Below are 12,396 nucleotides of genomic sequence, written 5' to 3' on the forward strand. Positions count from 1 at the left end.
TCTCATCAAGCAAGACTTTTGACACTGCCACCTTCAATGACAGGTTCAGCCTCCCTTAAATCCCTGATAGAAATTAGTTCACTTGATTACTTGTATTTTCCTGCTCAGCTGCATTGGGCTGTTGCCAGTTTTGAAGCAAATAGCCAGTTTAGAGGGCTCATGCTGCAGACATGCCTGTTTCCCCTGACTCCAGGAGAGGCCAGGCTCACTTGTTCAGGTCTGCCCTTGGCAGAGGGGGAGGCCAGCTGGAAGGGATTTTACCCTTGGGGCTGCATTCTCATTATGCTCAAATCTTAGATATGGCTCAAGTATTTTCTTCATACTGATTGTGGAGCAAACAGTAAAAATGCCAATCTTAAGCCTCAAGAGCAAGAAAGATATTTTTGAAAAAAATCATTCTTTTAACCACCATCAGCTTAAAAGGCCTGTAACACAGTTCTTGTATGTACCAAGATAACTGCTATGACAGTCTACGTTGTTTCACAATGATCAGCTACTAAATGCTCTTATTTCTATATCAGTTCTTCAATCCACATCACATACATTCCCCTTTCCTCAGAGGAAAATAAACAAAAATCTAAAGCCAAAAGTAAACTACAGAAAACAGTAGACTGTAAGGGTTGGAAAAGCAAAGATTCTTGCTAAATGGGAGGCACTGTTGGTCACACAGAGGGGACAAAAACCTCAAGAGTTTTAGGCAGTTTGTGCATTCCTGATCACAACTATAGCTGATGTCCTCTCCATGCTGCAGCCTACTCCCTCTCCTTGGCTGACTTACCTTGGGAACCACCACCTTATTACTCAGCACTTACGACCACAGAGGTTACAAGAAAAAAAAGATTTCATGCTGAAAGATGTGAAGTTAATTACTGAATTAATTTAAAGTTGACATTCGCATGTGGCTACAAGCATTTGAGAATCCTGCCATCTATTTGTTTTATGCATTCTTGCTTCTTTGTGTTCTACCCCATGGTGGTCCAGCATATGACTCCAGTTATTCACAGACACCAGTATAATTCCCTCCTGCAGTGCAAGACTGTCTAAATGAAATTCAGCAGTTGTCAACAACACTAGTTTAGGGCAAGAACTGAAGTACATGTCACATGGTAAGCAATCAAAAACAAGCAGCACATAATTATTCCAACATGAAGTTTTAATGGCCGAATGAAATAATCCAGTCATTAAAAAGTAGACATTGATGCAGCAAGTAAGTAAATATGAAAGAAACAAAACAAGAAATCTGGAACAAAATCTGAAAATCCTTGTTAGAAAATAAAAAAGAAAGTGAGAAAGTAGATCAGCTGCAATGCCAGTATGTTCCGGGCAATGCTCTTTAACAGAAATTAAAGACAAATTAAAGCACCCACCCTTTCAGAAGCATGAATAGGATATGTGGATGGGCACTAATGTATTCCACAGTTGGGCTGCGTGTGCCAATTTGTCTTCTCAGGATGTTGTTAAATATCTGGGAAACATCCTTTTTACCCTGTTAAAGAAGAAAAACAATTCTTCAACTGTAGAAACATGAGCAAATGACCATTCACTATAATCTCTATTTAAAGTGGAAACTAAATTTAAAACAAAAACAGGCTTGTCTCCTTCTGGGGCTCTCCACAGTCGCAATACATCACACTTGTTCTTTCTTCAGTGACAAGATTTCTTCCCTTGAGTGGCTCTTAAGATTACCAACCCCCCCCACACACACACACTTATACCTTTCTTTTCACTAAATGAAAATGTGTACCCTCCTTATTCTGTTGAGCAACTCCTTGGCTTTCTTATATAGAAACATTAAATTCCAAAAAAGGCAAACAACTTCCTGAGCCAAACGTGCTTTTGCCGTGTGCATTACTGTTCCCCAGCCTCTAAATGTAAGTCATCAGGCTAGTACACTAAGTGCAACAAAACACAGTCTAGATTTATAAAGCTAAATCTTCTCATTATTTGAGTGTCATCTTCACAAATACGAACATAGTTCTGAAAAACAGGATTAAATTTAAAACTATACTTATTATTTCACCATGAGGAATGAAATAACTGTACTGATAAAAAGGCTGTGTCACACACATCTCAGCTTCAGCCACAACTAATAGGGGAAGGATCCTTAATTTCGTCCTGCTTTTCTCCTGTACCTAGGCCTACACCCATCTGTACTGTCATCTTTTGTCTTTGAATACTTCTTGCACATAACATTTCAGAAGACCCTTCCAAACTATGTTTTATTCACCTACAGTTTGCCAATCCATTGTAAGTCCGTCCTCTTCCTCCCCCACTGCTTTCTCCCATGGCTGCAAGAGACGAATCGATGGGAGAAACTAATAGAAGGGAGAGACTGCTGCACTAATGATCAGTAACCAAGGCACTGAGTAAACAGTGGGTCACTATGCACAGGGCAAGCCCAAGCAAAAGGTTACTTATAATCTCTACATGCTCATTGATCTGTCTGGAGAGGACAAACATTCCTTGGCGAATAAATTATTGAACATTTTAAGCCAAGACGCAGACAGTTTCACACAGAGGAAAATTCCCTGGTTTCACCTCTACAAATAAATCATTGCTGAGTAACACAAAATATTCTTTCCTACTAGTTCCAACCCAGCTGGTTTGGAGACTCTGGGACTCAGGGAATTAAACAAGAGGATCAAATCAGACAAGGCCAGTCCATCTGCCTTTGTCTGTAGCACTTTCGACCCTTGGACACTCTTTCTGTTAAGCTTACTCTTTATAAAGATGCCACATTCTCCCCTCTCTTTACAACACCCATAACGTATGTCTGGAATCCCATGATCCCCAGTGGCTTTAGCAGTTAATCCAAAATGAAAACAATTCAGAAAGAGAAGAGCTGTTGAAAGAGGAGAGAGAAAAATGGCCAAAAAAACAAGCGATTCTCTCTGCTACACCAAATTTTACATTAGTTACTCAATATTAGGTGTACTGTTGCATTACATCCAATAGCAGCATATTCTCCAGAGACCAGTGATCGTGAGAGAAGTTGGTCTCTCTGGATTCTTTTTAGAAAAATGGAGGCAGGGAGGAAACCAAGGCAGACTTCTCTCATCATCAGACAACCATAAAAATTGTAGGAATACTTCTGCAGTGCTTTTCACTTGGATCTGCAATTTGAGCTTGCCTTATAATGAAATACATATGACAACTGGAACACACGATAAGGCAGCAGAGAGAGAAGGCCAGAACAACAACAACAAAAAAGATGCCATCATATAAGTAACAAACTGCATATATACATATATATAAATATATATATATGCACATATACACACATATATACACACACTGTAATTTTGCTCCTATCTCAAGATAAAGTAAGGGAAAACTTCCAATGTCACCAGTCTCCTTTATGGATTTTATAGCTTGTGAACCTTTAGGCTTACAGTTAGAAATTTTTAAAAAATTGACTTTTCTGGAATGCATAATTGCCTTTGTTCTTCAAAGTTCAACGATGAAGTTCATGTTCCAAATTTTCAAAGATAGAATCTGATCTTGATTCCAGGTTCTTACAGGTCCAACTTCAGTGATTCATTTCAGTATTATTAGCAATACTGCATGTATATTGTTTTCTGAGTGACAGAAGCAATAAACCTCCATTTTCAATAGATGCATGACAGAGATATGCAAGGACATGACAACATCCCCTAAGCATGTGTAGGTACCCCATACTTACTGCAGTACTGGCAGATGAAACACAAATGAAATCAGACTTCAGCAAAAGGCAGAGCACAAACTAAGTGGGAGTATTAACCCTGATCTGTCTCCTCTGAATAGCCATTGAGGTTCATGAAGTCTTCAAAGATTTCAAAGATAAGTACAAGTACACCAAAATGAAGCTCAAACTGAACAGTAGGTTCAACAATTTTGGAGACAGTGCGGGGTAGTGAGGAGGAGAAAGGGAATCAAGACAAAATGAAGTAATTTATATAAAGATTATCTCCCTCAGAAATCAGATTTTCAAGTAATTTATTACTTTGATTTCTACCATAACATACAGAGCAGAAAGCTAATTTGCATGTTCGTAAGTGATGAAATTGACTGCTTAACAAAGAAACCTAAATGACAACTATGAACAAAAATATAAGAAAATGCAGGCAGAAAAGTTGAAAAACTAAAGATGTTTCTGGGGATATGAAGAAAAAAGCAGCATATTGCCTTACAGCCTTCTTTTTCAAAGTCATTTATTTTCTACTGATTTCTGAAGAATATTTTAATAGTTCTACTAAATGATCGAAAAAGCTTTATCATTTACAATAAACTTTAGAATTGTTTGTAATAACATCAGTTCAACAACACATTTGATATTTCATTCATTGCTTGCGTTTAAAGGTCGGGGATTCAGTATCACAGAATCAATCACAGAATGGCTTGGTTTGGAAGGGACCTCAAAGCTCACCCAGTTCCAACCCCTGTAGTGGGCAATGCCACCCAGGCCCCATCCAACCTGGCCTTGAGCACCTCCAGGGATGGGGCACCCACAGCTTCTCTGGGCAGCTGTGCCAGGGCCTCACTGCCTTCTGAGTAAAGAATTTCTGCCTAACACTGAACCTAAATCCCACCTCTTTTAGTTTAAAGCTATTCCTCCTTATCTTATCACTATCTGCCTGTGTAAAAAATCAGTCTCCCTCCTGTTTATAAACTCCCTTTTAAATACTGGAAGGAAACATGGTGACAGAATTTTTTTGTCCTAACAAAAGCAGTACAAATATTAGTAATAATAAAGGAACTGAAAAAATCCATCAGTTTCTCTTCTGAGGTGTACTTTCTAACACTATCTTCTCCTCTCTCTTTTTTATTTTTTTAAAAAAGCAAATCAATATAAAATGCGTGTAATTTTTAGGGTAATGGTTTTATGTGATTTTATTTTATTTTTGTACTTAAGACATTTAATAGTTACCAGGGGGAGATGACAACTGAAAAGATCTGAAGAAATTCTAGCATTAAAGTCTCCTGAACTCAAGATGTGAAGAGTGAGAGAACTCCAGAAACAAGAACGCTTTCAAAAACTAATAGAAAATCTATCAGTCCCTTGAGTACTGCCTTTACTGGGGTCAGGAAGAAGTGGGGGCAAAAGCAAACATAAATCCCACCGTCCCTCCTTTTCATTCATTTTCAAAATGGAAAGAAAAGTAAAGAAACAACACATGGCTTCAGTAATGAGAAAAATCTTCCACAAGAAAGAAAATCCCACAAAAGGTGACTCTCAGAGCGTCAGGCAGTTTCTCCAGGGAGCTAACATTTAAATTCACAGCCACCCCGCCCTGCACATTGGGTACTGGCTTCAGACCTAAACTGAAGAGGTTTGATTCTTAGGAACCAGGGCTATCAATCCTGGGAAACACTCAGACAATTCTAACGATTCTTCAGTGCCAGAGAACAACAGAAGCTGCAAGACTAATAACAGAAGCCCCTGGAGAACTGCATCCCAGCTGGCCTCAGACCACAGCAATACTGTAATGTCCTGTCAGTTACGAAGCTTCTTCCCAGTCCCCACCAGCTAAAGCTCAATTTAAAAGAGTTTATGTTTATTCTGAATTGCAGTCATCTGTTTTACCAAAACTCTTTTTCTCCTTAATTATATGGAACTGCAGTTAATTTAGTTCTACTAAGTCCTTGACTTCAGAAACAAAACTGACAATGAGTTCAATGGACTATAGAATCAAATAATACTTATTTATATTAACTTTTCTGCTGGAAAGAGAACTACCTTCATTTCTTCTTTAATCCAAAAAAATTAAGTGGGAGCAATCCCATTTACTTTGCCACCTGCTGCCGATTTTTAACACCTTTTTCAATGTCTTTCTTCTCAACTCAACCATCCTAAGTTTTGCAGGTTTTTTTCATAAGAGATTGTCCCATGCTTATAATTATTTTCATTCCTCATCACTGAATCCCTTCTAAATCGCATACATACTTCAGAGGTAGTGGTGGTTTGGGTTGCAGTGTCTCGAAGAGATTAAACACTGTGGCTTGCAAGGTCATAAACACTTTTGTCAGCATCATTTCCTATCTTGTTTGGATGCACATTACAACATTTCTTGTGTTTAAGAAGATAAAGAAGTTAAATCAGATGTACTGCACTTACTTCCAGTATACAAGCACTGCCACTATACTGACTAATCTACTACAGTTACCTTCTTCAGCACATGAAAAATGGTGCAAATATGAGTCAAATGCAATAACATCTGGACTTTGAACATATACAGTTTTTATGACAGACAACACTGACATCAGGGAGATAAAAAGGTCTATGCACACTGACCTACCTCGAAATCTATGAGCTGCAGGTTGGCAATAAGTATCACTAGAAGGCCACTGTTGTACAGTTCTTGTGCCAGCTGAGCCACTACTTCTGTTGGTGGTTCCTTGTCTGTGGTCCCACACAGAATTTCCTTCATTGCTTGCAGAGATTTTGACACTTCCTCTGACGCCTGTTGACCAACAAATAAGGTTAAAATGAGATGTGAGTTACAATGTCCATGGTTCAAAGGCAAACATCCATTTTTCACAGTGAGGTAGCTCTGCCCTCACACCCTCCACCTTTCCATCCTGGATACACAAAGACTCTTTGCAGTAAAGGCCTTACCTGTGTGTGTTTGCTTTAAATCCTACCTGCTTTAGCCCTTGGGCTGTGCAGGTGGCAGCTCTTTCTGGGTCAGGGTATATTTAATACACTCACATTCAGCAGATAGTGCACATATAAGGCTGACTGGATATTTTTGTCCAGGCATGAGAAGCAAGTAAAGAAAAGGTCTGAAAGTAGAGATAGTGAAGGTTTCTGAAACTAGGACAGTATTTTACATCTATGCTGCAGAACATTTATTTGCAGTAAGTGTTTCATTAGCTGAACAGGAAAAAAAAAACACATGAAGGCACACACACACAAAAAAACCTCACAGTCATTTGTAAAAGCCAACTGGACATTAATGGATGTTCGAATGCAGATCAATAATTTCAATACGCCTCTCACGTAAACCGAAAGGGAAAATGTCATGCTTCCAAATGTCACCACATCAATCCATGTAACGTAGTCTCACAGTGCTCAGGAGAGACATCTCTCCAGTGCTGCTGATCACCCAACAGTTCAGTACTGATTTTACTCACATTAGTACAAACCAAGAAAAAGCCACCTTCACATCACATCAACCTGGATCATTCAAGCATTCATTTTGCACAACATAAAGGTATGTTCTCTCCCAGTCCATTTGTAGCTATTCACAGTTTTCTGCTAGTTTAGACAGGCCAGCATGAGTGGCATGTAAATTAGTATGGCTGTGATAACTTTAACCACAGCAGAAGTCTTTTTGTTCCTTATTGCAGCACAGTAAAAGAGCCTATTTTTATCTCAAATGTTAGTGGTATCTCACTGGAGATATCCCACAGAGTACAGATGGGATTAACAACAGGGGTGCTATCTTGTAAACTAAAGCTCTAAATCTTTATGAGAGCTGTGCAAATATTTTCATATCAAAGGAAAACTCATGCGTTTTTGGCTTTTCACCAGCTCTGCTTGGAAGGGTGTGAATATCTCTGGCATTCTAGGGTTAGAAAAATTAATACCTTTCCTTTAAGTATGAGTCTTTCCTAATCCATAGAAAACTGCCTGCAAGACTCAGCTTTACATTTATTCTCAAAAAAGAGGGCAAAAAGTAAAGTACTGAAGGAGAAAGCAAAGACAGAACATTGCAGTGGTGATGGGCACAATGGTTACCACAGCTGTATTTCTCTAATGTATCAGCTTTCCTACCCTCCCTCTTTGCTTTTATACATACAATTTATATTTTGTGTTTGACTTCCTCCCTCTATATCCTCCAGATATTCAGTGGTTTGACATTAAATCCTCTAACAAAAGTTATTCCTGATCAAATGTAAGGGCCACTCTTCTACTTCTAGCCCTCATAATCGATCTGTAGGAAAAACGTAATCTCAAAAAGATTTGTGAATTAACAGCCACTTCTAGTCTCCTCTTTGATATTTCTGCTTAATCTTATGGCATTTTTAGAATAATACCCTGTGTCTGTGATGGAAACGTGCATGAGATTCAGCAGAAAAAGTCATTCCAAGATCCAAAGATCCAAGATTTGTCCAAAACAAACAACAAAGCCAGACATATTCACTCAATACATGAAAAATAAAAGATAAAAGAAACATAGCTACAGAACTTTTTCTAAGAAGCCAGACTGACTTGAAATATAAGTCTTTGGATTAGTCTACTAACCTTACGGGACTACCTTATGTACAATAGCCTTAGAGATGAAGAACTGGCAGAATAGATAAGATTGCATCACTTTCCTGACTTAAATTATAAATGTGTTCAACCTCCCTTATTTATAAAGTGATTTTGTCAGCACTAATCAAGAGTTTCAACAGTGAAAGCTAGAAACTTGATAGATAGGAGATTCTTGGTCTTAAGCTTGCTTTCCTGGTAGAACAGAATCTTGCCATTGCAACTTAATAGGATCATAACACAAAGAAAGCAGTCCATGAAGAAATTATTTGCTGAAATTCTGTGTGAAAAAATCCTTCCTCTTCTTCTTCCCTCAAATCCTCAAGACTTTCTCTCTTTTCTCCAGCTTAATATAAACCTGAAGACCAGCTGACTTTGTTGCAGAGATTCTCTCTTCATTTCACTGTGGGTAACACTGCTACGCCTGTCCTCCCACGACATCCTTATAACAAAGCTGAGGAAGTGTGGGATAGATGAGTGGACAGTGAGGTGGGTTGAGAACTGGCTGACTGGCAGAGCGCAGAGGGTCGTCGTTGGTGGTGCAGAGTCTGGCTGGAGACCTGTAACCAGTGGTGTCCCCCAGGGGTCTGTGCTGGGTCCGGTGTTGTTCAACATCTTCATCAATGACCTTGATGAGGGGATAGTGGCCACCCTCAGCAAGTTTGCTGATGATACGAAGTTGGGAGGATTGGCTGACACGCCTGAAGGCTGTGCTGCCATTCAGCGAGACCTGGACAGGCTGGAGAGCTGGGCAGTAAGAAACCGGATGAGGTTCAACAAAAGTAAGTGTAGGGTCTTACACCTAGGGAGGAATAATTGCATGCACCGATACAGGCTGGGGGATGAGCTGCTGGAGAGGAGCTCTGCAGAGAGGGACCTGGGCGTCCTGGTGGACGACAGGTTGGCCATGAGCCAGCAGTGTGCCCTCGTGGCCAAAAAGGCCAATGGCATTCTGGGGTGCATTAAAAAGAGCGTGGCCAGCAGGTGGAGGGAGGTGATCCTCCCCCTCTACTCTGCCCTGGTAAGGCCTCATCTGGAGTACTGTGTCCAGTTCTGGGCTCTCCAGTTCAAAAAAGACAGGGATCTCTTGGAAAGAGTCCAGCGGAGGGCCACAAAGATGGTGAAGGGCCTGGAGCATCTCCCCTATGAAGAAAGGCTAAGTGAACTGGGTCTGTTTCGCCTTGAGAAAAGACGACTGAGAGGGGACCTGATCCAGGTTTATAAATATCTGAGGTGTGGCGGCCATAGCAGTGAGGCCAGTCTCTTTTCAGAGGTACGTGGAGACAGGACGAGGGGAAACGGACATAAGCTGCAGCACAGGAAGTTTCGCACAAATGTGCATAAGAACTTCTTCACGGTGAGGGTGACGGAGCACTGGAACAGGCTGCCCAGGGGAGTTGTGGAGTCTCCTTCTCTGGAGATATTCAAGTCTCGCCTGGATGCCTACCTGTGCGACCTGGTGTAGGGAACCTGCTTTGGCAGGGGGGTTGGTCTCGATGATCTCTAGAGGTCCCTTCCAACCCTACAATTCTGTGATTCTGTGAAATATTTCAGTATTTTAACATTATGAAGCATTTTGATCTTCCTACCCCACAGAGCAAATACTAGATTCTTCCACTTATCTCACTTTAAATGACAATGTCTTTGTTTTATTGAGTCTTTTGGATTGATCTCTGTAGGAGGGCCAAAGTGCAAACCAATGTTCTTAGGATAGCAACTTAACAGGCTTAAAACAGCTGGGAATGGTGCCTAAACAGTTACATTTTTTCTCAGTATTCCAGAGCTATACAAGACAGTGCAATAAGGAGTGTCTTGGTTTTTTCATTAAGGGATTACAAAGAAATCCTAAAGGTCTTAAAATTTTTCTGTTCTTCTAAAATCTTCCAAACACGGAAGGTTACAACAAAGGTTTTATCTGTTGTTCATGCAGAAAGTTGAACTTTTATTTCCGTAACTACATTATTTGGGGTTTTCTATATCCAAACAGTAAGCTACCTTATTTGTTTGTGCATGATATAGCAAAAGCAAATCATCTGCTTCAGAAATAAACAATCCACAAAAGCAGTTCTTGAAAAATCCCATTGCAGATCACTATTTTAACTGGAGTCAGTAACTTCAACCAGACTTCCAATAGGCTTAATAAAAATTATCTCTAATTAGAAACCTTTCTTTCTTCTAGCTACTTAGATCAATTATATGTTTATCTTAAAAAGGCCATTTGTAACCCAGACCTATTACATTTGTCTAAGAGGCAGACAGATGAATCTCCTGTTAAGCAATGTAGATTCATTACATCTTTTTACTCTCCTTCAAGGAAGACTACAAAAACCTAAGAGGAAAAACGTATCAGGCTATGAATTAATTGACAGTCTGAGTTCCTCTACCTGAACTGCAACTTTCAAAGCTTTCAATGGCTTCTCTTGCCTCTGTGCTACCTCTGTTTTACAGATAGGTTGGAGATTTCATACTTATGTTCCAGGTCAGAATGGCTTATTCTTAACTTCTATTCATCCAGAGATTCAACGTAACATTTATGACCAACTGTAATGATAAGAAAAAAAAAAGATCCCATGAATTTTTTCCACCCTTCCAAACCCAGATAGTAAATATACGTAAGAAAAATATGTCATTGGACATATGCATAGTGATCAGGAAATTCCCAATTGTTCACAAGAACATAGCAAATAGGATCTTAGAGCTTCTGTTTGCCTACCTAGCATATTTCCAGGGCAAAAACTGCTTTCCTAACTTGTTGCAGTCTTACACAGCAGCACACAGGAACATGAAAAGACACTTGACAATGTGATACTAGATATTACCACGTGCCACTCAGTAAGCTTCCAGTATTCCACGACAAAAATCAGAATCAAAACGTAAGGCCCCTAGGTTTAGTTCTGTCTCCTTTACCTTACAGCTATGTTAAAAAATACCTCAATGCATGTATCAAAATAGTTTTTCCTTAATAGTTGACATTAGTAGAAAGTAATGAAATGAAGTAGTGAAATTAGTAGAATTTGAATCCAGCATCCTAAGGAACATCCCAACTGACTTATTCTTGGTGCAATTTCATGCTAAAAGGAACAAACTGTGGACTTCAGCAGAATGTTTTGGATTGGGAAACAGAACTCTTAACATTTAGCCAAATACTATGGCCTATTACCCAAGGAGGTTGGCAAGGACAATTTAGCAAAGCAGGCACAATAATTAAACTTCTAAAAGGCAGTACGATTACCTGGAAGAGATAGAACTGCCCCACCTGGACACAAATTCCTTTCCCACTATTAATCCTGCACTCAAGACAGAAACAAAGATTGTAAGATGCTTAAAAATGGAAAAGCAACCAGGAGTGACAAGCTTCAAACACTTGGCACCAGCACCTGATAATATCTGGAGTCTCTCCCACCTCTAGAGCAATAACAGGTCTCAGCAGAACTGGGAGGCTGAAACAGGAAACTTTCCACAAAATCCCTGGGCACGTGAGTTTTGTGCAGTTAGAAGGAAGGGGTGCCAAACCCTTCTTATTTTATTCGCTTGGTTTCGGTGTATAGCAATGAAGTCAAAGGTAATTTTGCAACTGACTTTGGCAGCAGCAGAATTGAGTCCACAGGTATTAGCATTCGCAATAGTCACACAAGCGTTCTTCCATGAAAATGCACATCCTGTCCTCCGCATGTACTTCATCTTACATAGAGGACCCCAGTTGCTCTAACAGTGCGGGAGTAAGATGAATAGGGTCTGATAAAGGCTTCACTGGTGCTAAGCAAGAAAGCAAGGTTTATTATTAAAAAGAAAATTATGGAAATCCTAATGACTTTTAATTGTAGCTTTATTAAAATGCTGCTCTCCTGACCCTTATGAATAGTACCAAATGTGTTACAGCAGACTAAGATGAAACAGACGTCCGATTACAGTGACCTACCTGAACAGTTTTGTTGGATATATGTAAGAGAAAGGGAAAGAAGTTAGATGCTTTGAGTTATTTTACATCTAGCTTAAGTATATTTTGAACACCAGTTGAAGGTGCTGCAGCCCGTGATTCTGTCTGTTAGAAAAACACTCCACATGAAGCCCGTATCAGCTCTGTCATGGTTTCAGGTCCCATGACAAACTTAAGGTTTGGACCAGGCTCTACCAAAACCTGCAAATCTTTCAGCCCATCC

General features: G+C 39.8%; 1 protein-coding gene across 3 annotated transcripts in view; it reads right to left on the minus strand.

Moving 5' to 3' along the window:
• Positions 1-12,396, minus strand: part of CAB39L (calcium binding protein 39 like) — a 48,202-nt gene that overhangs the window by 21,019 nt on the left and 14,787 nt on the right. For all 3 annotated transcript variants that reach the window (XM_085215874.1, XM_085215875.1, XM_085215873.1), the window contains 2 exons: positions 6,276-6,440; positions 1,368-1,486 (listed from right to left, as the gene is read on the minus strand). In XM_085215874.1, coding sequence (XP_085072000.1) covers positions 1,368-1,486; positions 6,276-6,440 — 284 coding nt within the window. The remainder of the gene's footprint in view (positions 1-1,367; positions 1,487-6,275; positions 6,441-12,396) is intronic.

The sequence above is a fragment of the Meleagris gallopavo genome, chromosome 1 (genome assembly GCF_905368555.1).
Source record: "Meleagris gallopavo chromosome 1, MGAL_WU_HG_1.1, whole genome shotgun sequence".
In the NCBI taxonomy this organism is placed as follows: Eukaryota; Metazoa; Chordata; class Aves; order Galliformes; family Phasianidae; genus Meleagris; species Meleagris gallopavo.